The sequence below is a fragment of the Coregonus clupeaformis genome, unplaced genomic scaffold (genome assembly GCF_020615455.1).
Source record: "Coregonus clupeaformis isolate EN_2021a unplaced genomic scaffold, ASM2061545v1 scaf0408, whole genome shotgun sequence".
NCBI lineage: Eukaryota > Metazoa > Chordata > Actinopteri > Salmoniformes > Salmonidae > Coregonus > Coregonus clupeaformis.
In genome coordinates, this window is record NW_025533863.1 from 131,166 (window position 1) to 153,510 (window position 22,345).

General features: G+C 41.1%; 1 protein-coding gene across 2 annotated transcripts; it reads left to right on the forward strand.

The window, feature by feature from the left end:
* Positions 1 to 3,064: 3,064 nt before the first annotated feature.
* Positions 3,065 to 21,921, forward strand: LOC121548466 (lysine--tRNA ligase-like). Of its 2 annotated transcripts, none has more exons than XM_041859886.2 (14): positions 3,065 to 3,135; positions 17,337 to 17,478; positions 17,638 to 17,803; positions 17,910 to 18,003; positions 18,104 to 18,290; positions 18,447 to 18,572; positions 18,807 to 18,926; positions 19,016 to 19,178; positions 19,307 to 19,480; positions 19,586 to 19,671; positions 19,768 to 19,853; positions 20,023 to 20,149; positions 20,390 to 20,533; positions 21,408 to 21,921. In XM_041859886.2, the coding sequence occupies exons 1-14, from the start codon at positions 3,092 to 3,094 to the stop codon at positions 21,480 to 21,482; spliced, it is 1,734 nt and encodes a 577-aa protein (XP_041715820.2). In that variant the 5' UTR covers positions 3,065 to 3,091; the 3' UTR covers positions 21,483 to 21,921. The 2 variants fall into 2 exon arrangements, with proteins under 2 accessions (XP_041715820.2, XP_045071193.1); XM_045215258.1 differs by lacking the exon at positions 3,065 to 3,135 and adding an exon at positions 11,215 to 11,321.
* Positions 21,922 to 22,345: the final 424 nt, after the last annotated feature.

The window sequence follows — 22,345 nt, forward strand, 5'->3', positions numbered from 1 at the left end:
AGGATCAGCGTAGTGGAGGTGTTGTTTCCTACTTTCACCACCTCGGGTGGCCCATCAGGAAGTCCAGGACCCAGTTGTACAGGGCGGGGTTCAGACCCAGGGCCCTGAGCTTGATGATGAGCTTGATGTTGAAGGCTGAGCTATAGTCAATTAACAGCATTATTACATAGGTATTCCTCTTGTCCAGATGGGATGGACATGGCAGCTACCAGGTGGATAACGGCACACCGCAATGGAGTGTGATTAGGCCTCTGTTGTTTTCATTCATGATCAATGATGTTTACTCTCAGGTACGGACGGATATTGGGAGGTCGTTATTTGCAGATGATGGGGCCTTATGGAAGAGGGGAAGAAAGGTGCCATACATAGTCAGGAAGGTACAGGAGGCAATTGATGAGGTAGAGCGGTGGGCATTAATGTGGGGATTCAGGTTCTCTGTAGAGAAAACTCAGTGTTCTTTACCAGTAGGAAGGTGGGAGATGAGGTATGCTTGAGGTTACAGAATATGGGAGAAACTTGGAGAGGGTGGGGGCCTTCAGGTTCTTTGGGGTTACTTTGACACTAGGCTGACCTGGGCAGAACACATTTAGAGAGTGGTGGGAAAGTGTAAGAAGATGCTAAATGTGATGTGCTGTCTGACGGGGAAGAAATGGGGGGTTGGGCGTTCCTCATTGAGGACCATGTATGTTGCATTGATCTGATCTGTAATATACTATGGCAGTATAGCGTATGGTTCGGCAGCCCGGACCTCATTGGAAAGGCTAGATGTCATACAGGGGCAAGGACTCAGAATATGTAGTGGGGCATTTCGGACCTCCCCAGTGTCTGCACTACAGGTGGAGATGGGGGATATGCCATTGCAGATTAGGAGACAGCTGCTGGCAATTAATTATTGGGTCAACCTAAAGGGACATGGGGTGTCTTATCCTGCGAATGGGATTTTACAGGCATGCTGGGAACATGAGCAAGGACAGAACACAAGCTTTGGGTGGGTGGGTAATACTCAGACGAGGGAGATGGCACTGTATGGAAGGGAGTTTAGTCCAACAGTAGCTATTCCTGTAAACCCACCATGGCTACTCCCGCCTCCAGTAGTTGACCTAGAAGTGTTGGAGAGACTACGGAAAGATAGGGAGGGTGTTGATCCATCTGATTTGTTTAATACACCTCTGGATACTGTGTATCAGGATTTTGTGGCCATTTACACAGATGGTACAAAAGATCCAAGGACAGACGTACTGGGTCAGCATTTGTAGTGCAGGAATGTGGGGTGACATTCAGGAAACGTATTACAGATGTTCTGGCTCTATATACGGCAGAGCTGATGGCCAAACTGTTGGCCTTGCAGTGGGTGGAGAAAGTCAAGCCAGACAGGGTAGTTATTTGCTTTGATTCATGTGCAGTGTTGATGAGTCTTCAGTCCTTTAGCTCACGTAGCAGACAAGATTTGCTTTATGATGTGCTACAAACCCATGGCAGGATTAGATAGATGGGTATACAGATAAGATTTACTTGGGTTCCAGTCAATGTGGGGGTGGAGGGGAAAGAGACAGTTGATGGACTGGCTAAAGAATCACTTTGTTTGGGGATGTTGATGTTGTAGATTCAATGAGCAAGGCAGAGACAAAAACCCTGATATGGACAGTGATGATGCAGAGATGGCAGGAGCAGTGGAATAGAGATACTAAGGGCAGGCATTTATTGCAAGTACAGATGAAAGTCCGGGAGGGGAGGACGGCAGGAAGGGACAGAAGAGAGGAGGTTATTTTTACAAGACTAAGGCTGGGACACAGCCAGTTGAATAAGACTTTAAATTTGACAGGGAAGCATCCAACAGGAAAGTGTGATTATTGCCAGGAGATGATCGTGGACTACAGGAAAAGGAGGTCTGAGCACGCCCCCATTCTCATCGACGGGGCTGTATTGGAGCAGGTTGCGCGCTTCAAGTTTCTTGGTGTGCACATCACCAACAAACTATCACAGTCCATACACACCAAGACAGTCGTGAAGAGGGGACGACAACATCTATTCCCCCTCAGGAGACTGAAAAGATTTGGCATGGGTCCTCAGATCCTCAAAAGGTTATACAGCTGCACCATTGAGAGCATCCTGACTGGTTGCATCACCGCCTGGTATGGCAACTGCTCGGCCTCCGACCGCAAGGCGCTACAGAGGGTGGTGCGTACAGCCCAGTACATCACTGGGGCCAAGCTTCCTGCCGTCCATGAGCTCTATACCAGGCTAAGGAAGGCCCTAAAAATTCCAAAAGACTCCAACCACCCTAGTCATAGACTGTTCTCTCTGCTACCGCACGGCAAGCGGTACCGGAGCGCCAAGTCTAGGTTCAAAAGCCTTCTTAACAGCTTCTACACCCAAGCCATAAGACTGCTGAACAGTTAATCGAATAGCTACCTGGACTATTTGCATTGACCCCCCCACCCTTTTTTTTATGCTGCTGCTACTCGCTGTTTATTATCTATGCATAGTTACTTTACCCCTACCTACATGTACATATTACCTCAATTACCTCGACTAACTTGTACCCCCACACATTGACTCGGTACCGGTACCCCCTTTATTTAGCGTCGCTATTGTTATTTTATTGTTACTTTTATTTATTTATTTTACTTTTGTTTATTTAGTCAACATTTTCTAAAATCTTATTTTTCTTAAATCTGCATTGTTGGCTAAGAGCTTGTAAGTAAGCATTTTACGATAACGTGCCACTAGAGATCCTGGTTCGAATCCAGGCTCTGTCGCAGCCGGCCGCGACCGGGAGACTCATGGGGCGGCGCACAATTGGCCCAGCGTCGTCCAGGGTAGGGGAGGGAATGGCCGGCAGGGATGTAGCTCAGTTGATAGAGCATGGTGTTTGCAACGCCAGGGTTGTGGGTTCGATTCCCACTGGGGACCAGTATAAAAATGTATTCACTAACTGTAAGTCGCTCTGGATAAGAGCGTCTGCTAAATGACTAAAATGTAAATGTAAATAACGTCTCCCCGTCTCTGGCCTACACTCCAGTACAGTAGATGGCGGTAATGCACCATAACGTTGGATGCCATCGGCCGACAAAGCCTAAAAAAGAAGAAGATGGCCGACATTATCGAGGTGCATGCAGAGAAACTCAGCAAAAAGTAAGGCATTGTCGATTCACTCGTTTATTGGACATCATTTATGAAGACGTGTGCAACACTTTGATGGTGTGTGTTGATCACTTCCGTGTTATTATTCGATAAAAGTAGTAGGATAGTGTTGTTGCATCAGATCGGATAAAGCACATTGGAATAACGAATGTACCATGGCGAATGTGCATATATATTCCAATGGTCCATTCAAGCAATATATCGCACGTGCTGCTTGTAGTCCTTTAATGTTCACGTATGCATGCTCTTCATCCTATTCTGTGAGTGGAGATAACTACAAAACCCATACCGCATCGTACAAATTACCCAAGGTTATTTGCTGATTTTAAGTTTCTTATTTCTGTGTAGGTTGATTTAACAAAACCATGTTTTAGCGAAAGAAGTGTTTGCCTTTTTGGCTTTACCGTAATGAGTTGCTTGCCAACTTCACCAACCTTTCAGGACATACTGATATGCTATTTATTTGGGGAAACATACGTAAAAATATATGCACGCATGACTGTAAATCGCTTTGGATTAGAGCGTCTGCTAAATGGCATATTATTATAAATGGCATATTATTATTATTATTATATTATTAAACATTGAATTCATCAGCTTTATGCTTCCAAGCTAAATATTTTATAATCTCACTTATTTAATGGGATGGTTTGCTAGCTAGTGGATTTAGCTAGCTACTAGCAGGCTACATGGTCTAATGACTGATCAGATCAGAATGAAAGTGAAAATGTTCTCCCTACCCAGTAGAAAAAGTACCCAATTGTCATACTTGAGTAAAAGTAAAGTTACCTTCATAGAAAATGACCCAAGTGAAAGTCACAGAGTAAAATATTCCTTGAGTAAAAGTCTAAGTATTTGGTTTTATATATACTTCTCAAAAGTACACATTTGTTTACAGACAGCATGATTTTTCAGTTTTTTTTTTAACACTCAAACACTGACTAGACATGACATACCAGAAATCAAGAAAACGGGTTTATCAAAAATGAATAAATCACAGCACGTTTTTGGACTCATTCGGCTGTTTTTACCTGATTAATTAGAATAATTGGAAATCAATGTTAAGTTCCATTGTTATTCCTAAAACATAATTTGAAAATGATTCTGTTGCTGCTTCCTGTTGACAATAACTTTTGATAAATAGGTCAATGTCAAAACAGCGTTTCGAAGTGTCCAAATCAATATGCAGAAACAGTTTGTGATATATTGAAAACACTCATATCAATTAGGGGGGAAATCAGGTTGTATGTGCTGTTGAAACCCAAAAAAAGAAACTGGAAATATTGTTTACATCACTGGTTAAAGGACAACCTGCTGAAGACGGCCAGCTACATTTTGAAGTGATGTATTTTTGACCCACCACCTCAATTCAGTCTTATGTAGCAACATTTGAAATTGTGTTTTTTACATTGGATAAAAATACAGACTCAGAGCTACAAAATGGAATATCATACACTACACTGGTTACCTTGTAACCCCACTTTTGAGAAAATGGCCCTTGAATGTTTTGGTAAACCTACTGGAGAGCTCTTCTTTGTCTATACCCATTCAGTATAGTTCACACCCTCTTAAGCCTTAGCCCCACCCAGTGGTGAAAGTAGTAGCAAGAAGTATTAGTAAAAATACACTTTATTTAGTCCTTGACCTATATCCTAATCTGACTTTGGTGCAGGTCATGTTCTTCGCATTACCGTCTCTGGTAAACACACACTATAGTTCAAATAAAATCTAAGTTTATTTGTCACATGCAGAGGATACAGAAGGTGTAAACGGTACAGTGAAATGATTACTTGCATGTTTGCATCGTAGCAATATAAAAAATAGAAAGTGTCCAGATGAAAATATTTTTATATTATTATTAGATGATGCTTACCCAGACACCCTTGTCTAAATTGATGGGTCATGTGAAATAAACTCTATAACCACCCCTCAGCCACATCTAGCTAAGTGGATGGGTCACTATTCTCTAGACATGTAGACATGTTCATTAAATAAATATGGACACCACTTCAAATGAGTGGATTCAGCTATTTCAGCCACACCCATTGCTGACAGGTGTATAAAATCAAGCACACCGCCATGCAATCTCCATAGTCAAACATTGGCAGTAGAATGGCCCGTACTGAAGAGCTCAGGGACTTTCAATGTGGCACTGTCATAGGATGCCACTTTTCAAACAAGTCAGTTTATCACATTTCTGCCCTGCTAGAGCTGCCCCAGTCAACTGTAAGTGCTGTTATTGTGCAGTGGAAACGTGTAGGAGCAACAACAGCTCAGCTGCCAAATGGTAGGCCACACAAGCTCACAGAACGGGACCACCAAGTGCTGAAGCGCGTAGCGCGTAAAAGTCGTCTTTCCTCGGTTGTAACACTCACTACCAAGTTCCAAACTGCCTCTGGAAGCAATGTCAGCACAAGAACTGTTCGTCGGGAGCTTCATGAAATGGGTTTCCATGGCCGAGCAGCCGCACACAAGCCTAAGATCACCATGCGCAATGCGATTGGTGTAAAGCTCGCCACCATTGGACTCTGGAGCAGTGGAAACGTGTTCTCTGGAGTGATTAATCACACTTCACCATCTAGCTAGCTAAACAATTAACCATAATCCCAACCCATACAGGACAAACAGATAGTCATAGCTAGCCACCATGCATACAATGTTGTAGTATGAATCTGCAGGTAGCTAAAGCTAACCAATTAGGTGCAATGTTAGCTAGTTAGCGAACACTAGGCTATAACTAGCAATATGAATGGACTTCTGAGATACAAATAATATTACTACACAGATCATACCCGTAACGTTAGCTAGCGAGCCAGCATGCTATCGTTAGCTAGCTGGCTAACAGTATGTATTATCTTGCAATGAAAACTACTTTCTGACCAAATTTTAAACGTATAATATTTGAAAATGTAGATAGACTTTTACCCGTATACATGGATGAAAGCTTGTTTGGCCCATTGTGTCAAGTCACTTCGGTTCACACTGACCGTGTGCAGCATGTAGTCCATCACAACTTTTTATCACTGATATTTGTTGATAGGTTCAGGTTGCACATCCTGTTCAAACTAACCCTACTGAAAAAACACACCGAAACAGGAAATAATGTGCATATCACTGGTTAGAGGACAACTTGTAGAAAACAGCCAGCTACATTTTGGATTGTTGCATTTTGTTTCAAGTGGGTCGCCAACGCGGAAAGATAAACGCAACACTATTTTGTTGATCACTCATATCGATATCACATTAAAATCAATAGAGCGGGGGATCACAATTGTTTATAACGCATTGTTGTCCTTTTTATACTGTATTAAAAGTATTTTAGGAAAACTAAATAGCAAAAGAAAATATACAATTCGTAAAAAATACATTTATTATTTTAGCACTTTACGATGCTTTCCTTTGTGACCAGTTACTAATTAAATTGGCCCATGCATTCACTAGTCAGCTATTTATCTCGTCTCATGTTTACTGAATGTACAATGTACATCTCAACTATTTTATTACTCATACATGTGTGTTGAGTTGTGGCTTTAGTTTTGTATTGTTCCATTCATGAAATACCGGATTTTCTTGTTGCCAGTCAGCCATCCACCCATTACCCATGCCTGAGAATAGCTCAAAGTATTTGTGGAATTCTCTCCGTGATTAGACTCTGGAGTATGAGAGATGCTCTAGATTAGGATAAATGTGGATCAAGAGAATAAATCATCCAGCCTTTAAATCATTCATTTCCAGTCGACATAATTAAATAATAGGCGTACAGTTTGAATATTGTTGTTTGTGCTTTTCATACATGTATGTGTATACAGTTGAAGTCGGAAGTTTACATACACCTTAGCCAAATACATGTAAACTCAGTTTTTCACAATTCCTGACATTTAATCCAAGTAAAAAGTCCCTGTCTTAGGTCAGTTAGAATCACCACTTTATTTTAAGAATTTGAAATGTCAGAATAATAGTAGAGAGAATTATTTATTTCAGCGTTTCTTTCTTTCATCACATTCCCAGTGGGTCAGAAGTTTACATACATTCAATTAGTTTAGATTTGGTACATTGCCTTTAAAATGTTTAACTTGGGTCAAACGTTTCGGGTAGCCTTCCACAAGCTTCCCACAATAAGTTGGGTGTAACTGAGTCAGGTGTTTAGACCACCTTGCTCGCACACACATTTTCAGTTCTGCCAACACATTTTCTATTGGATTGAGGTCAGGGCTTTGTGATGGCCACTCCAATACCTTGACTTTGTTGTCCTTAAGCCATTTTGCCACAACTTTGCTTGGGGTCATTGTCCATTTGGAAGATCCATTTGCGACCAAGCTTTTAACATCCTGACTGGTGTCTTAAGATGTTGCTTCAATATATCCACATAGTTTTCCTTCCTCATGATGCCATCTATTTTGTGAAGTGCACCAGTCCCTCCTGCAGCAAAGCACCCCCACAGCATGATGCTGCCACCCCCGTGCTTCACGTTTGGGATGGTGTTCTTCGGCTTCCCCTTTTTCCTCCAAACATAACGATGGTAATTATGGCCAACAGTTCTATTTTTGTTTCATCAGACCAGAGGACATTTCTCCAAAAAGTACGATCTTTGTCCCCATGTGCAGTTGCAAACCGTAGTCTGGCTTTTTTATGGCGGTTTTGGAGCAGTGGCTTCTTCCTTGCTGAGCAGCGTTTCAGGTTATGTCGATATAGGACTCGTTTTACTATGGAATAGATACTTTTGTACCTGTTTCCTCCAGCATCTTCACAAGGTCCTTTGCTGTTGTTCTGGGATTGATTTGCACTTTTCGCACCAAAGTACGTTCATCTCTAGGAGACAGAACGCGTCTCCTTCCTGAGCGGGATGACGGCTGCGTGGTCCCATGGTGTTTATACTTGCGTACTATTGTTTGTACAGATGAACGTGGTACCTTCAGGCGTTTGGAAATTGCTCTCAAGGATGAACTAGACTTGTGGAGGTCTTAGTTGATTTGTTTTGATTTTCCCATGATGTCAATTAAAGAGGCACTGAGTTTGAAGTTAGGCCTTGAAATACATCCACAGGTACACCTCCAGTTGACTCAAATGATGTAAATTAGCCTGTCAGAAGCTTCTAAAGCCATGACATCATTTTCTGGAATTTTCCAATCTGTTTAAAGGCACAGTCAACTTAGTGTATGTAAACTTCTGACCCACTGGAATTGTGATACAGTGAATTAAGTGAAATAATCTGGCTGTAAACAATTGTTGGATACATTTATTGTGTCATGCACAAAGTAGATGTCCTAACCGACTTGCCAAAACTATAGTTTGTTAACAAGAAATTTGTGGTTGAAAAACGAGTTTTAATGACTCCAACCTAAGTGTATATAAACTTCCGACTTCAACTGTACATGCATGCATACCTAAATCATAACCATATGGGCGTACCATACAGTGCATTCGGAAAGTATTCAGACCCCTTGACTTTTTTCAGATTTTGTTATGTTACAGGCTTATTCTAAAATTGATTAAATTGTTTTTTTCTTCATCAAACTACACACAATACCCGATAATGACAAAGCAAAATTGTTACTAATTTTTTTTTTTTAATCTAACTGAAATATTACATTTACAAAATAATTCATACCTTTTACTCAGTACTTTGTTGAAACATCTTTGGCAGCAATTACAGCCTTGAGTCTTCTTGGGTATGACGCTACAAGCTTGGCACCTGTATTTGGAGAGTTTCTCCCATTCTTCTCTGCAGATCCTCAAGTTAGTCAGGTTAAATGGTGAGCGTCGCTGCACAGTTATATTCAGGTTTCTCCAGAGATGTTCGATCGGGTTCAAGTCCAGGCTCTGGCTGGGCCACTCAAGGACATTCAGAGACTTGTCCCGAAGCCACTCCTGCGTTTTCTTGGCTGTGTGCTTAGGGTCATTGTCCTGTTGTACGGTGAACCTTCGCCTCAGTCTGAGGTCATGAGCGCTATGGAGCAGGTTTTCATCAAGGATCTCTCTGTACTTTGCGCTGTTCATCTTTCCCTCGATTCTGACTAGTCTCCCAGTCCCTGCTGCTGAAAAACATCCCCACAGCCTGATGCTGCCACCACCATGCTTCACGTAGGGATGGTGCAAGGTTTCCTCCAGACGTGACACTTGGCATTCATGCCAAAGAGTTCAATCTTGATTTTATCAGACCAGAGAATCTTGTTTCTCATGGTCTGAGAGTCCTTTAGGTGCCTCTTGGCAAACTCCAAGTGGGCTGTCATGTGCCTTTTACTGAGGAGTGGCTTCCGTCTGGCCACTCTACCATGAAGGCCTGATTGGTGGAGTGCTGCAGAGATGGTTGTCCTTCTGGAAGGTTCTCCCATCTCCACAGAGGAACTCTGGAGCTCTGTCAGAGTCACCATCGGGTTCATGATCACCTCCCTGACCAAGGCCCTTCTCCCTCGGTTGCTCAGTTTGGCCGTGCAGCCAGCTCTATGAAGAGTCTTGGTGGTTCCAAATGTCTTCCATTCAAGAATGATGGAGGCCACTGTGTTCTTGGGGACCACAATTCCTTTGACCTCATGGCTTGGTTTTTGCTCTGACATGCACTGTCAACTGTGGGACGTTATATAGACAGATGTGTGCCTTTCCAAATCATGTCCAATCAATTGAATTTACCACAGGTGGATTCAAATCAAGTTGTAGAAACATCTGAAGGATGTTCAATGGAAACAGGATGCACCTGAGTTCAATTTCGAGTCTCATAGCAAAGGGTCTTATGTAATTCTTATGTAAATACATTTGCTAAAATGTCACTTTATCATTATGTGGTATTGTGTGTAGATTGATGAGGAAAATGTTTTATTTAATAAATTTTAGAATAAGGCTGTAACGTAACAAAATGTGGAAAAAGGGAAGGGATCTGAATACTTTCCGAATGCACTGTAGCTGCAATTGAAGTGTTGTATCAAACTGCTATGCGTCTTGATTCAATGTAAATGTATATCTGTTACTTTTTAAATGTTTTATCTATCTAGCCTCTCTTGATTCTTCATTGCAAAAGGGAAACTCTAACGAAACATTGTAATTCTGTTAATTATTAATGCAGCTTTTTGAAATAGATTTGAAACTGTGTTCCACCTGGATTATTTATAGTCGTTATGATTGGGCTTATGTCTGTCAAGACAAACACACATTTCACCAAATTCAAACAAACTTGTCGTTCAGAATTTTCATCATTGGTGTTTTGTTTTTATAGTAAATGTCATCAGTTAGTCTTTTCACACGTTGTTCTGTTTGTGTCCTTTTAACCTGTATGGCTTTGGTTTGATGTGAAAGTCTGCTTTATTTCCACTAATGTATTTTTTTCTGGGCATCAGGAGTGAACCTGTTGATAGCAGTGACAGGTTATAGGTATGGGGAGTGCGTATCACCTATCTGTTTTTAGCTACCATGTGAACAACTGTGAAATATTACCTTTGAAAAAATGACTATATAAATGTATTTTTGCTTTTGTTGGGGCATTTGTATACTCTTGCAGTTATATTTATGTAAACCTTCTGGTATATATATTAATAAAGATAGATCAGTTTTCCTTTTTCAAGTTGATTTCCCCACCCTCTGATGTTTGGTTTTGGTTTCATTTTTGTATTGATCAGCTTTTGTTTTTGTCCAGGAGACACACAAGACATCATGAATTTCCCATACTGTGAAATATTTGAAATGGCAAAATCACAAGCACATCAATCTAATTACGTTTGAAGAGTAACATAACTAATAATAAATTAAATGCATCATGGCCTTACCCTAGTTGTCCATCTAAAACATGTTTTAAAATGATGAAGTGAGGAGAGCAAGGGAAGAAGAAAGGACAGACATGCTCAGAAACCAGATGAATATGATCACATATTCACATGTATTTTAATATTCTGATTAGACATTTATAATTAGTAAAGGACCTGTGTTTTTCAATGAAGATAAAAATGAAAACCGCCCATAGAGTTATTTAAAAACAACAAAATAAACTCATATGATCCCCTGTCTGAGTGGATAACTTATTTTGCGCAGCGTCTTGCGTTAGACTGATCCCCTCGAACGCGCTGGAACGTCATTGGTTACAGTTCATTGCCGACAGTTACATATGGGGTGAACTTGCGCGTATCACTCACTTGCTGCAGGAAAACGATGGCAGACGTTACAGAGGTGGACGCAGAGACTCTTAGCAAAAAGTAAGCCAATATCGATTCACTCTTCTATTGGAAATTTTTTATTTAGACGTGTGCAACATGTTGATGGTGTGTGTTTCACTTCCGTGTTATTATTCGATAAAAAATAGTAGGATATTGTTGCACACAGTTGCGTCAGATCGGATAAAGCTCGATGGAAAAAATAGTGTTCCATAGCGAATGTGCATACACATTTTCCAATGGTCCTTTCGGTTCAAGCGGCATATCGCACATACATGCTCTTCATCCTAGTCTGTGAATGGAGATAACTACAAAACCTATATTTCATCGTAGAAATTACCCAAGCTAATTTGCTGATCTGAAGTTCCTTATTTTCATGTAGGTTTATTGACAAAACCACGTTTCAGCTAAATAAGTGTTGCTCACCAAACTTTCAGGTCATACTCATGCTATTTATGTGGGGAAATATTGAAGTAATCATCTTTATGCATCCAAGCTAAATATCCTATCTCACTTCCGTAATGTGATGGCTTGGTAACTAGTGGATTTAGCTAGCTACTACTAGGCTATGTTGCCTAATGACTGATCAGCTCAGAATTAAAGTGAAAATATTCTCACTACTCAGAATGAAAGTGAAAATATTCTCCCTACCCAGTGGAAAAGTACCTAATTGTCATACTTGAGTAAAAGTAAAAAATACCTTAATAGAAAAGGACTCGAGTAAAAGTGAGTCACCCCAGTAACATCCTACTTGAGTGAAAGTCTAAAAGTCTTTAGTTTTGATACTTTAGTATAATTAAAACCAAAATGTAATTGCTAAAATATACTTGGGTATCAAAAGTTAAAGTATAAATAATTTCAAATGCCTTATATTAAGCAAACCAGATGGCACCATTTTAAATTTGACAGATAGCCAGGGGTATGCTCCAACACTCAGACATAATTTACAAATGAAGCATTTGTTTAGTGAGTCCGCCAGATCAGAGGCAGTAGGTATGACCAGGGATGTTCTCTTCATAAGTGTGTGAATTAGACAATTTTCCTGTCCTGCTAAGCATTCAACATGTAACGAGTACTTTTGGGTGTCAGGGAAAATGTATGGAGTAAAAAGTACATAATTTTCTTTAGCAATGTAGTGAAGTAAAAGTTGTCAAAAATATAAATAGTAAAGTACAGATACCCGAAAAAACTACTTAAGTAGTACTTACAAGTATTTTTACTTAAGAACTTTACACCACTGAGTAAAAGTCTAAAAGTATTTGGTTTTATATATACGTAATTATCAAAAGGAAAAGAAAATGCTTGTTTTTTTGAACACTCAAACATGGACATCCGATTTCTGGTATATCATCAAAATAAATCAATCACAGCACATTTTTAGACTCATTCAATAGTTTTTACCTTATTTAACTAGAATACTATTGGAAATGAATGTTATGTTTTAGGAATAACAATGGAACTTAAGTTGAAAATAGTAATCATAGTGCCACAATAGTAATCAGTTATATATATATATATATAAAAAATGGTGTATCATACACTGCAGTTGAGTAACAATGGGAAAGTAATTCTGTTTTGAAAGTTAATAAACTTATAGCACCACTTTTGAGAAATGGACGTTGAATGTTTTGATACACCTACTGGAGAGCTCTTCTTTGTCTACACCATTCAGCATAGTTCACACCCTATTAAACCTTCGCCCCACCCATCTCTTTAAGGATTCAAATGTAAGGCCATGTGCTAAACAAAGTAACAATAGTGTAGGAAACAACCAAAGATTTCAAGACTAAAAGTGGTGAAAGTAGTAGTAAAAATACACTTTATCTAGGATTATATCCTAATCTGACGTTCTTCACATTACCGTCTCTGGTAAACACACACTATATCAAATATAATCTTAAATTACAGAAGGTGTAAACGGTACAGTGAAATGGATATTTGCATAGTAGCAATGTCAAAAATGTAAAGTGTCCACATAAAAATATTGTATGAATCTTTTATAATTATTAGATTATGCTTACCCAGACACACTTGTCTAAATTAATGGGTAATGTGAAATAAATGCTATAGCCACATCTATCTAAGTGGATGGGTCACTATTGTCTAGACATGTACACATGTTCATGAAATACAATAGATGGCCATAATCACCCCCAGACACACCTGGCTAACTTGATGGGTTGTGTAATCATCTGGCGACGTGGAGTCTTTTTTGTTTACATATGAACCATAATCCCAACCCATACAGTACAAACGGAAGGACATACTGAGCAGCTCATGTTATAGACAGAAGCATGCTACATGGCAGACCAATCCGAACTCATCTCTCGGCATGTCCAGCCCATCTATTATTTCAGCCAATCATGGCCAGTGAGAAGGTTCCTGTCTTTTTCCGTGGCTAAACCAACTAGGCTTGTAATTTACATTTTAAAATTTAAATTACAGATGGCATACAAGTTTGTTATTAAGGCACATAAAAGTTCACATGTTCCAGAAGGCTATCCTGTGAAGTAGTGACGTGCAACATTCGCCTAGCTTCCTGAAACGTGTCACATTTTGATTTGGGGGTCACTAAACAGAAAGGGAAATGCAACACTTATTTGTCAATCACTCATTGATATCACGTTGTAATCAATAGAACGGGGGGGTCAGGTTGAAAATCCTGTTCAAACGAACCCTACTGAAAGACCACACGGAATCTGGGAATAATGTGCATATCACTGGTTAGAGGACAACTTGTAGAAATCAGGCAGCGTGGGTCGCCAACGCGGAAAGGTAAACACAACACTATTTTGTTAATCACTCATATTGATATCACATTAACGTCAATAGAACAGGGGCAAACGTTTGGGTTGTATGCGCTGTTTAAAGTGGAACTGACAGCGCTTTAACTACTTTGCAAATATGGATAAAAAAAACTAATAATCCTGGGAAGACGATACAATTAAACTAGCAAGGGCAATGGTCACATGTCAGTCATAACGTAATTTTTTTTGCTGTTGCAGGCTTGTCTTGTGTGACTTAGTCATAAGTCTGGGCGTACATATAAGATCCGTTTGGGTGCGACCGCAGCATGTAAGACATCCCGTGGTTTTACTATCTGCAGGAAGTCAGCTGTATGGAAACTTGCAGAAACTAGCACATTATATTGTGAACTGTGACAAAACGCAGTTATGCGGTTAAGCCCTTCCTATCTTAATCTGCACAGACAAACCAATCGCCTTTTACACTATGTTCCGCTCCTGTTACCACACATCTGCTAAACTGCCACGTAGACAAGAGGTTGCACTTTTTCTATAAAAACTGAGACCCATGTTTGTTGGGCATTTCACTCTGCACTATTTTAGAGATTGTTGATTGCTAAGTTTTTGCAAATCTTATAATAAAGTTGTTGTTTGACGAATCTACAGGCTCTCTCCTGGTTAGAAATGTTAGCTAGCTAGCTAAGGAGGATGTCATTGGGTGAGTGGCCGACTTTTTCCCCTCATATCGTTTTTCGGTGGCTACAGCTAGAGATGCAGGTGTCATTTGGTTAGCTATCAATAAATGTGAGTCACTTTGCTAGCTATCTAGTTAGCTATTCTGAACTTGAATGATTATTATCCAGTTAGCATATCTCTTGCGTTCGTAAATTCAATGTGGCTATCTACTCCGATTTCAGAGCACTCTCGTCTGAGTGTGCCAGAGCGCAGAATAACTGATGAATTTATGAACACTCAACACCCGCTGAATATGCCTGGTGTCAGTAAACGTGGGCAAAAAAAGTAATTAAATTGTTGCCACTAGCACAGTTAGTCACTAACGCTCTAGATAACATGTAAACAGTCTAACCAGCTCTGCTAGGGCGAGTAAAATGGTCAGCGTGAGGTGGCCAGTTAGCTTGGTGTTTGACTGCCATTGTGAGGAACGCTCAGATCAACCCTACTCCTCAGCCATATCGTCCAGTGTGTGTGTGGCTCTGAATGCTCGAAGAGCGAAACGCTCTGCATTTACGAACGGATCATCTGAAAAAGCGCTGAATTTACGAATGACCCAGAGCGCGCTGACCCACTGAAGGTAATTTATGAACGCACCCTTAGTTATCAATCAAATGTATTTGGCATCGATCAAATGGGCGGGCAGGCAAGTTCCCATTCAGTTGTCAAAATGTGGGTTGGGGACAAGCATGCATTGGCAAGCAAGCTGGAGAAGGACGAGCAGGCTACTATTCCCCATTGTTTATCAGTGTAATTTTGACGGCTAACTTGCTGAAAAAGTTTGAGAGGGTTTATCTATTGTTCCCTCGTTAGAGTTTAGCTCATCTTGCTCTGGCTAGCATTAGTTGTTGATCTTGTTGTTGTTAATGTGCATAACTGAGGGAGAGGGAGCCTACCCTTTCATCGTTGTTTGATCAATAGGAATGTAAAGTTTCCAAATGTAAGAGGACTCCCGTGGTATTTACATATTTATAGAAATCCATTCAGGTGTATTTTGTGGCTTTTGGCGAATGCGTTCAAATTATCTAAAATCGCGCTGTTGCCACTGCTTGTCAACACAGTCCAGTTCAACGTGAATGATGGGAGGCCTGTGTGGCATAAAGGCCTACTGTAGCTCTGATATGGCTATTGTGCATCGGTCTGCGTAGACTCCGGTCCTGGATGAAACAGATGTTTTTATTAGGTTTTATTTACTGCAGTATCTATTAATTGTCCAAACGCTTTGCCACTTTCCCACTCTATATTGCGATAGTTTTCAAACGGCATTCCCAAACATTCTATTAATTTATTAAGACGTGAAAATGACCATATCTAAGTGCTCACATTGTCAGAAAATGTAAAAAATAAATGAAAATAAAAGTTGTGTTGCTAAAATGCTGTCAGTTCCACTTTAAACTAACAATATTCAAATGCCACACGAAATCTGAGCGTTTTTATATCACCTGGTTAGAAGATAATTTACTTAAGACGTCGGATGGAGATTCTGGGAGGCTGCCGAAACGGGAAAGAAGCAAATCAGTTGCTTTGTTATTTAACTTAACCGAATCACGACCCGAAATAGGATATCAACGCTGACAAGGGTTGCCTGTTGATTTTGAATGATAGTTTGACTCTCAAATCCATGTATTGGTGTGAGGCCAGGGACTTTTATAGAGAGACCTCCCGATATATCTCAGGGCCATTTGAAGATGACTGCAGAGTTTTCGAACTGCAAAGTCCTGCAACTTTTACTCCTATGTAGTGGAGTAAAAGTAAAAAATATATATAAATACCCCCCCCAAAAAGTATTTCTACTTACTTTACACTACTGTTACTAAACCCATTTACACTGAACAAAAATATAAACGCAGCATGTAAAGTGTTGGTCCCATGTTTCATAAAAAATCCCAGAAATGTTCCATATGCAGAAAAAGCTTATTTCTATGCCCAGTTGTATGAAATCCATAGAATAGGGCCTAATTTACTACTTGAAATTGATTTATTTTTCTTATATGAACTGTAACTCAGTAAAATCTTTTAAAGTTTTTGGATGTTGCGTTTTATATTTTTGTTGAGTATAAAAACATCTAACCCTGCATAGTCATTTACGCAGAGACATGTTAAGCAGCAGAAGCATCATTCTTTTTTTAGTACATGGCCTTTTCATTTATATTTTATTAGAAAAACATTCAGTGCCTTAGAAATAATATGACGTGGGCCAAAGACGGCTGTGCTCTGTCTCTCTCCAGGTCTGGTCATTGACTGGTGTAGCTCAGTAGGTCAGCCTGCCTCACCATGCTCTGGTGGTCAGGACTGCCAGGCACCAGGTGTGCCAAGCCTTTGGGGTCAGGGCTCAGGGGGTAAAGTTTGCTCTCCCCAGCACAGCATCAGTCCCAGCTCTAATTCAGGGGAATCGCTGGCGAGGTGACAAAATGTTGGTGGCTTTTCCATTCAATGAGAAAAACAACCAACCTTTTGTCATAAATGATTCCCTTTTAGGCGTTACTTGCATGGCTTTATAAAGTAGTCTCCTGAGTAGTCCCCTTAACCCTGATGCTGAGTCCACTAGATACCCTGATGTTACCCTCTGTGTTGTTGTCAGTGAGCTGAAGAGGCGAATGAAAGCTGAGAAGAAGGCATCTGAGAAGGAAGCCAAAGTCAAAGAGCAGGTTGAGCAGACGGAGACCAATGACCAGGCGGATCAGAATGCATACGGGGCAGATGAGGAGACCCTGGACCCTAACGTGAGCTATATGCATGTTTATGATCGTCCTTCATTCCCTCTTGTGATTTGCTTGAGAACATTTGACTGCTGATCTTAGTAGAATATTTTAAATAGGGTTGCAGTAATTGAGCTCTTGAACATTTGCAGTAACCTCACTTTATATTGTTAATCCCAAAAGCAATACTTTAAGATCCGCACCCAAGCCATCCAGGCTCTGAAGGGCACAGCAGAGGACCCATACCCTCACAAGTACAATGTAGATCTGTCGCTCACAGAGTTCATTGAGAAGTACAACCACCTACAGCCTGGAGACCAGCTAACAGACATTGTCCTCAGTGTATCAGGTACTGACAACAACTGTTTTCAACTATTGTGATTTGGAATAATATGATGTTGTCATTTGATGGCCAAGCTGTATTTTTGACATATGTGAAACTCTGTTGTTGGCAGGTCGTGTCCATGCCAAGAGAGAGTCCGGGGCCAAGTTAATCTTCTATGACTTGCGAGGGGAAGGCGTCAAGCTGCAAGTTATGGCAACCAACAGGTACAGAACATGGCCCTTCCCAGAACTCCACTATTCATGGGGGCTCAAATACCTCCCACATGTATATTTTCTAACCCTGTCTGTCCATGTTCCCTGTTAGGGGCTACAAGTCTGAGGAGGAGTTTGTGCGCATCAACAACAAGCTGCGGCGTGGTGACATCATTGGTGTTCGTGGTAACCCGGGGAAGACCAAAAAGGGCGAGCTGAGCATCATCCCCATAGAGATGACCCTGCTTTCACCTTGCTTGCACATGCTGCCCCACCTCCACTTTGGTCTCAAGGACAAGGTGAGCACCTTCACAATCCTGTAGTGGACATACAGAAAACATGTCAGGCTTTCATATGAATGAGAGATGATAGAGTACACCTTTAATTCATGTAACCAGCAGAAGAAATTGCCTTTTTTAGGGATCCTCACCCTTTCTCTAACCCATTGCCTCCAGGAAACACGATTCCGCCAGCGATACCTGGATCTGATTCTCAATGACTCTGTGAGGCAGAAGTTTGTAACACGTGCCAAGATCATCACTTACCTCCGCAGCTTCCTGGACAAGATGGGATTCCTGGAGGTGAGGGAAATGGCCAGTAGGGGGCACTTGTGTTTAACAATTTTTTAAAAGTATGTCAGGGAAATGAGGGAGTGTGGAGGAGTTCAGGTTAAGAGTTCAAGAGTGGTAAAGCTGTCTTCTCTTTGATTTGGAAAGTACATTTTAAAGGGTTATTTTTCACAAACAGGGTTTTGGTGATGAGTAATAATAATAATGAGTAACTGACTGTAAAACCACAACACACGTTTCTTACAGATTGAGACGCCCATGATGAACCTGATTCCTGGAGGGGCCGTGGCCAAACCCTTTGTGACCTACCATAACGACCTAGACATGAACCTTTACATGAGGATCGCTCCTGAGCTCTACCACAAGGTAACATGTCCCCCGAGGAAGGACCAACAACGCATTAAAAAAATAAAAAATAAACTCCATGCTCATATTTCCGTGTCTTCTTTCCCCAGATGCTTGTGGTCGGGGGGTTTGACAGAGTGTATGAGGTTGGACGGCAGTTCAGAAACGAAGGCATTGACCTCACCCACAATCCAGAGTTCACCACCTGCGAATTCTATATGGCCTATGCAGATTACTATGACTTGATGGATATCACAGAGAAGCTTCTCTCGGGTGAATGAAGAGGGTGTTTCTACTTCAACATTCTGGAATGTGAATATATAGTGTTACTCACAGTGACATGTAGGTGTGTAGCTGCTAGGTTCCATTACTAACTGGTCCGCTCTCTCTCTTCCCATCAGGGATGGTCAAGCACATCACTGGAGGATACAAAGTGAAGTATCATCCAGAGGGTCCAGAGGGCCAGACCTATGAGATTGACTTCACTCCTCCCTTCAGGAGGGTCAGCTTGACACACGACCTGGAGAAGGAGATGGGCGTCAAGTTCCCAGCTGCTGACACCTACGACAGTGACGGTAAGAGAATGAATGCCGGTCAATACAGTGCCACAGTTATACCTCTATATATTTATAGAATTTCCTAGGTTGTCTTACTGACCTGTCCCTCTCCACCCACCCCAGAGACCCGTAAATTCTTTGATGAACTGTGTGCCCAGAAAGGAGTGGAGTGCCCTCCTCCTAGAACCACTGCCCGCCTCCTTGACAAGGTGCCCATTCTAATCTACATCAGGAAACTCCCCTCCTATACCCCTTCCGTGTTGTTGACATCATGACTAAACTGAAGTTGATGTTTATCCCTGCAGTTGGTGGGAGATTTCCTGGAAGTCACGTGTATGAACCCCACGTTCATCTGTGACCACCCACAGATCATGAGCCCCCTGGCCAAATGGTGAGCTCTTCCTATCCATATTACACTAAAAACAAGCAACAATGCTCTTATTCACATTCCAATGGACTGCAGGTTACCATTTGAAACAGTCAACATAGGTCTTGCAGTGCCCCCTGCTTGTCAATGCAGATGTCTCTAGCTGTGCTCTCCTTGATCTTTCCCCATACAGGCACCGGTCAGAGAAAGGCCTGACGGAGCGTTTTGAGCTGTTTGTATTGAAGAAGGAGATCTGTAATGCCTACACTGAGTTGAACGACCCTATCAGACAGAGGGAGCTCTTTGAGCAACAGGCTAAGGTCAGTGTGCCTTGGCGAGTCGACTGAGTAACGCTACAAACTATGTAGTAGTAGGGGCCACTAAACTGACACATTTCCCCCAAATTCTTGCCTTACGTCAACTTAGTAACCATTGGTGCTTCATTTTCTTTGTGATATTTTCCTGTTTATGAGTCACCACCCTGTAAATCTTGATGAGCTATTTAGTTTTAGTACAGTCTGTTTCTCATCTAGCTTCTGTGTGTATGTTTGTTTTATTAGGCCAAGGCAGAGGGTGATGACGAGAGTATGTCCATTGATGAGACTTTCTGCACGGCACTAGAGTATGGCCTGCCACCAACTGCTGGCTGGGGCATGGGCATTGACCGCCTTACCATGTTCCTCACAGACTCCAACAACATCAAGGTACAGTTATAATACATACAGGCAGAGGCCAATATAGAGCCTGTGCAATCTCTAAAGCCTGGTTCACACTGTAGGCCTTAATGCTCAAATCAATGTAGTTTTTCAAGTTCTATTTTTCAAGTGACCAAATAGGATTTGTGTGTGTTCAGACGGCAGTAATTTGCTGTCATGGCTATGCTAGTTGCCATAGTAATGACTGATGTGTGCGCAGTAGTGTAGGCTGATTGGTGGTGGTGCTCCTGCTTCCTATCACTCAGAAGTTATGTAGCCAGCTAAGGTGACTACAATGCCTGCCATGGATGTTTCCCAGTTGCTTTAAATGTTCAAAGTCATAGTGTAAGAACACTTACAAAGCCTCAAAGGATAAGATGATGCAACTTTCAAAAGGAGTCAATTTTGGCTAACCACAACAGTCTGCTAGCTAGGTAGCTGTTTAGTTTTCTAGCACATTCAGTTATTTGTTTGTAAACCATTAACAAGCTAGTTAGCTACCACATGTTCTTATCAAACTGTCAACAGAGTAGCTAGCAAGCAACAAGATATGCCAAATAAATCAGATTTGACCGTTCAGACACAAGTTGCATGGCCAAGACTTAGATTTGTATGACCTACGAAGGTGGTTTGAAATGTGGCTTGAAATATCCGATTCCATGTGCTTTTTGGCTGTTCAGACTGCAGGAAAAATAACAGATTTGAAATGGATTTGCAAAAAACAAAAAGGATTTCAGGCTTTAGACATGCATGTTTATTATTATGTGGTATGTGACACTGTATCGATGATTGTTTACACACATGCACATACACTACAAACTTGAATGCACTTCAGCAGGACTCTGTGTGTGTGAAACCACCTGATGTTAATTCTGTTTCACAGGAGGTGCTGTTCTTCCCTGCCATGAAGCCTGATGACAACAAGACAGCCCCTCTCACAGAGGGCACCTCTGTGTAGTATTGTGACCTCGCCTGCTGGCAGATCTCTGCAGGGGTTGGCATGGTGATGAAGCCTGGGGAAATAATCAGATTGGTCTGTTGGTCTCACTGTGGGTCCTGGTGGCATTGACTGTTTTCTATTTTATAATATGGTTTGAATCTTGCAATCTGCATTAAGGGAAATAAGTTAATTTTAAATTGTTTTTCCATCATTACATAGTTGAAAACATAAATTGTGTGCTGTTGTTGCCTTGTATTACCTTGCGCTCTGTCTCTTTTCTGTCTTCCCTCAGAGTGTGGTGGACATCCAAGCCCAAAGTAATGTCAGTGAATAAGGGTTCTGGACATGTTTGTTGTGTTCTGTTATTGTATGCCATGCAGTCTGACTACTTTTTAAAAAATTGTTCACCCACACAACTGCCATTGGCACAAAAATAAACTTAATGACAAAAATGTGATTCTGTATTCCCATGATTGCGTTATGTCAAAGTATATGTCTGCAGCTGATCTACTGTTGCAGTAGGCCTAAGTTACTGGTCTGTGTTCTTTAACCATGGTCTTCATTATGTACATTTTCATAAGCTTTTGGATAAAGCAGTGGTGTAGCCATTCAGCCAAATCTGTTGTGAAACATTTCTTATACGGAAGCGAACGAAACATGGAGGGACGTACCTGAATTTGTCCAATAGAAACTGTTTGGCAGAATGACTACACCTATTCTGTTGCAAAACGTTGCCTCTTTCCAAATGGAAAACATTTAGCAACAAACTAGAGTTTCTATTGGACAAATTCAGGTAGATCTGTTTCATTCTGCTTCTGTTTGTTTCTTAAATGGTAAACTGTTTCCATTGCAAGACGTAATGAATACACCCCTGGTGACTG

Bases quoted from the DNA above. Each gene is read 5' to 3' on its own strand.
- LOC121548466 (XM_041859886.2), top strand. From the start codon at position 3,092: ATGGCCGACATTATCGAGGTGCATGCAGAGAAACTCAGCAAAAA. The intron at 18,927-19,015 runs GTAACATGTCCC...TTCTTTCCCCAG, and splicing joins CTCCTGAGCTCTACCACAAG to ATGCTTGTGGTCGGGGGGTT. The intron at 20,534-21,407 runs GTACAGTTATAA...TCTGTTTCACAG, and splicing joins CAGACTCCAACAACATCAAG to GAGGTGCTGTTCTTCCCTGC.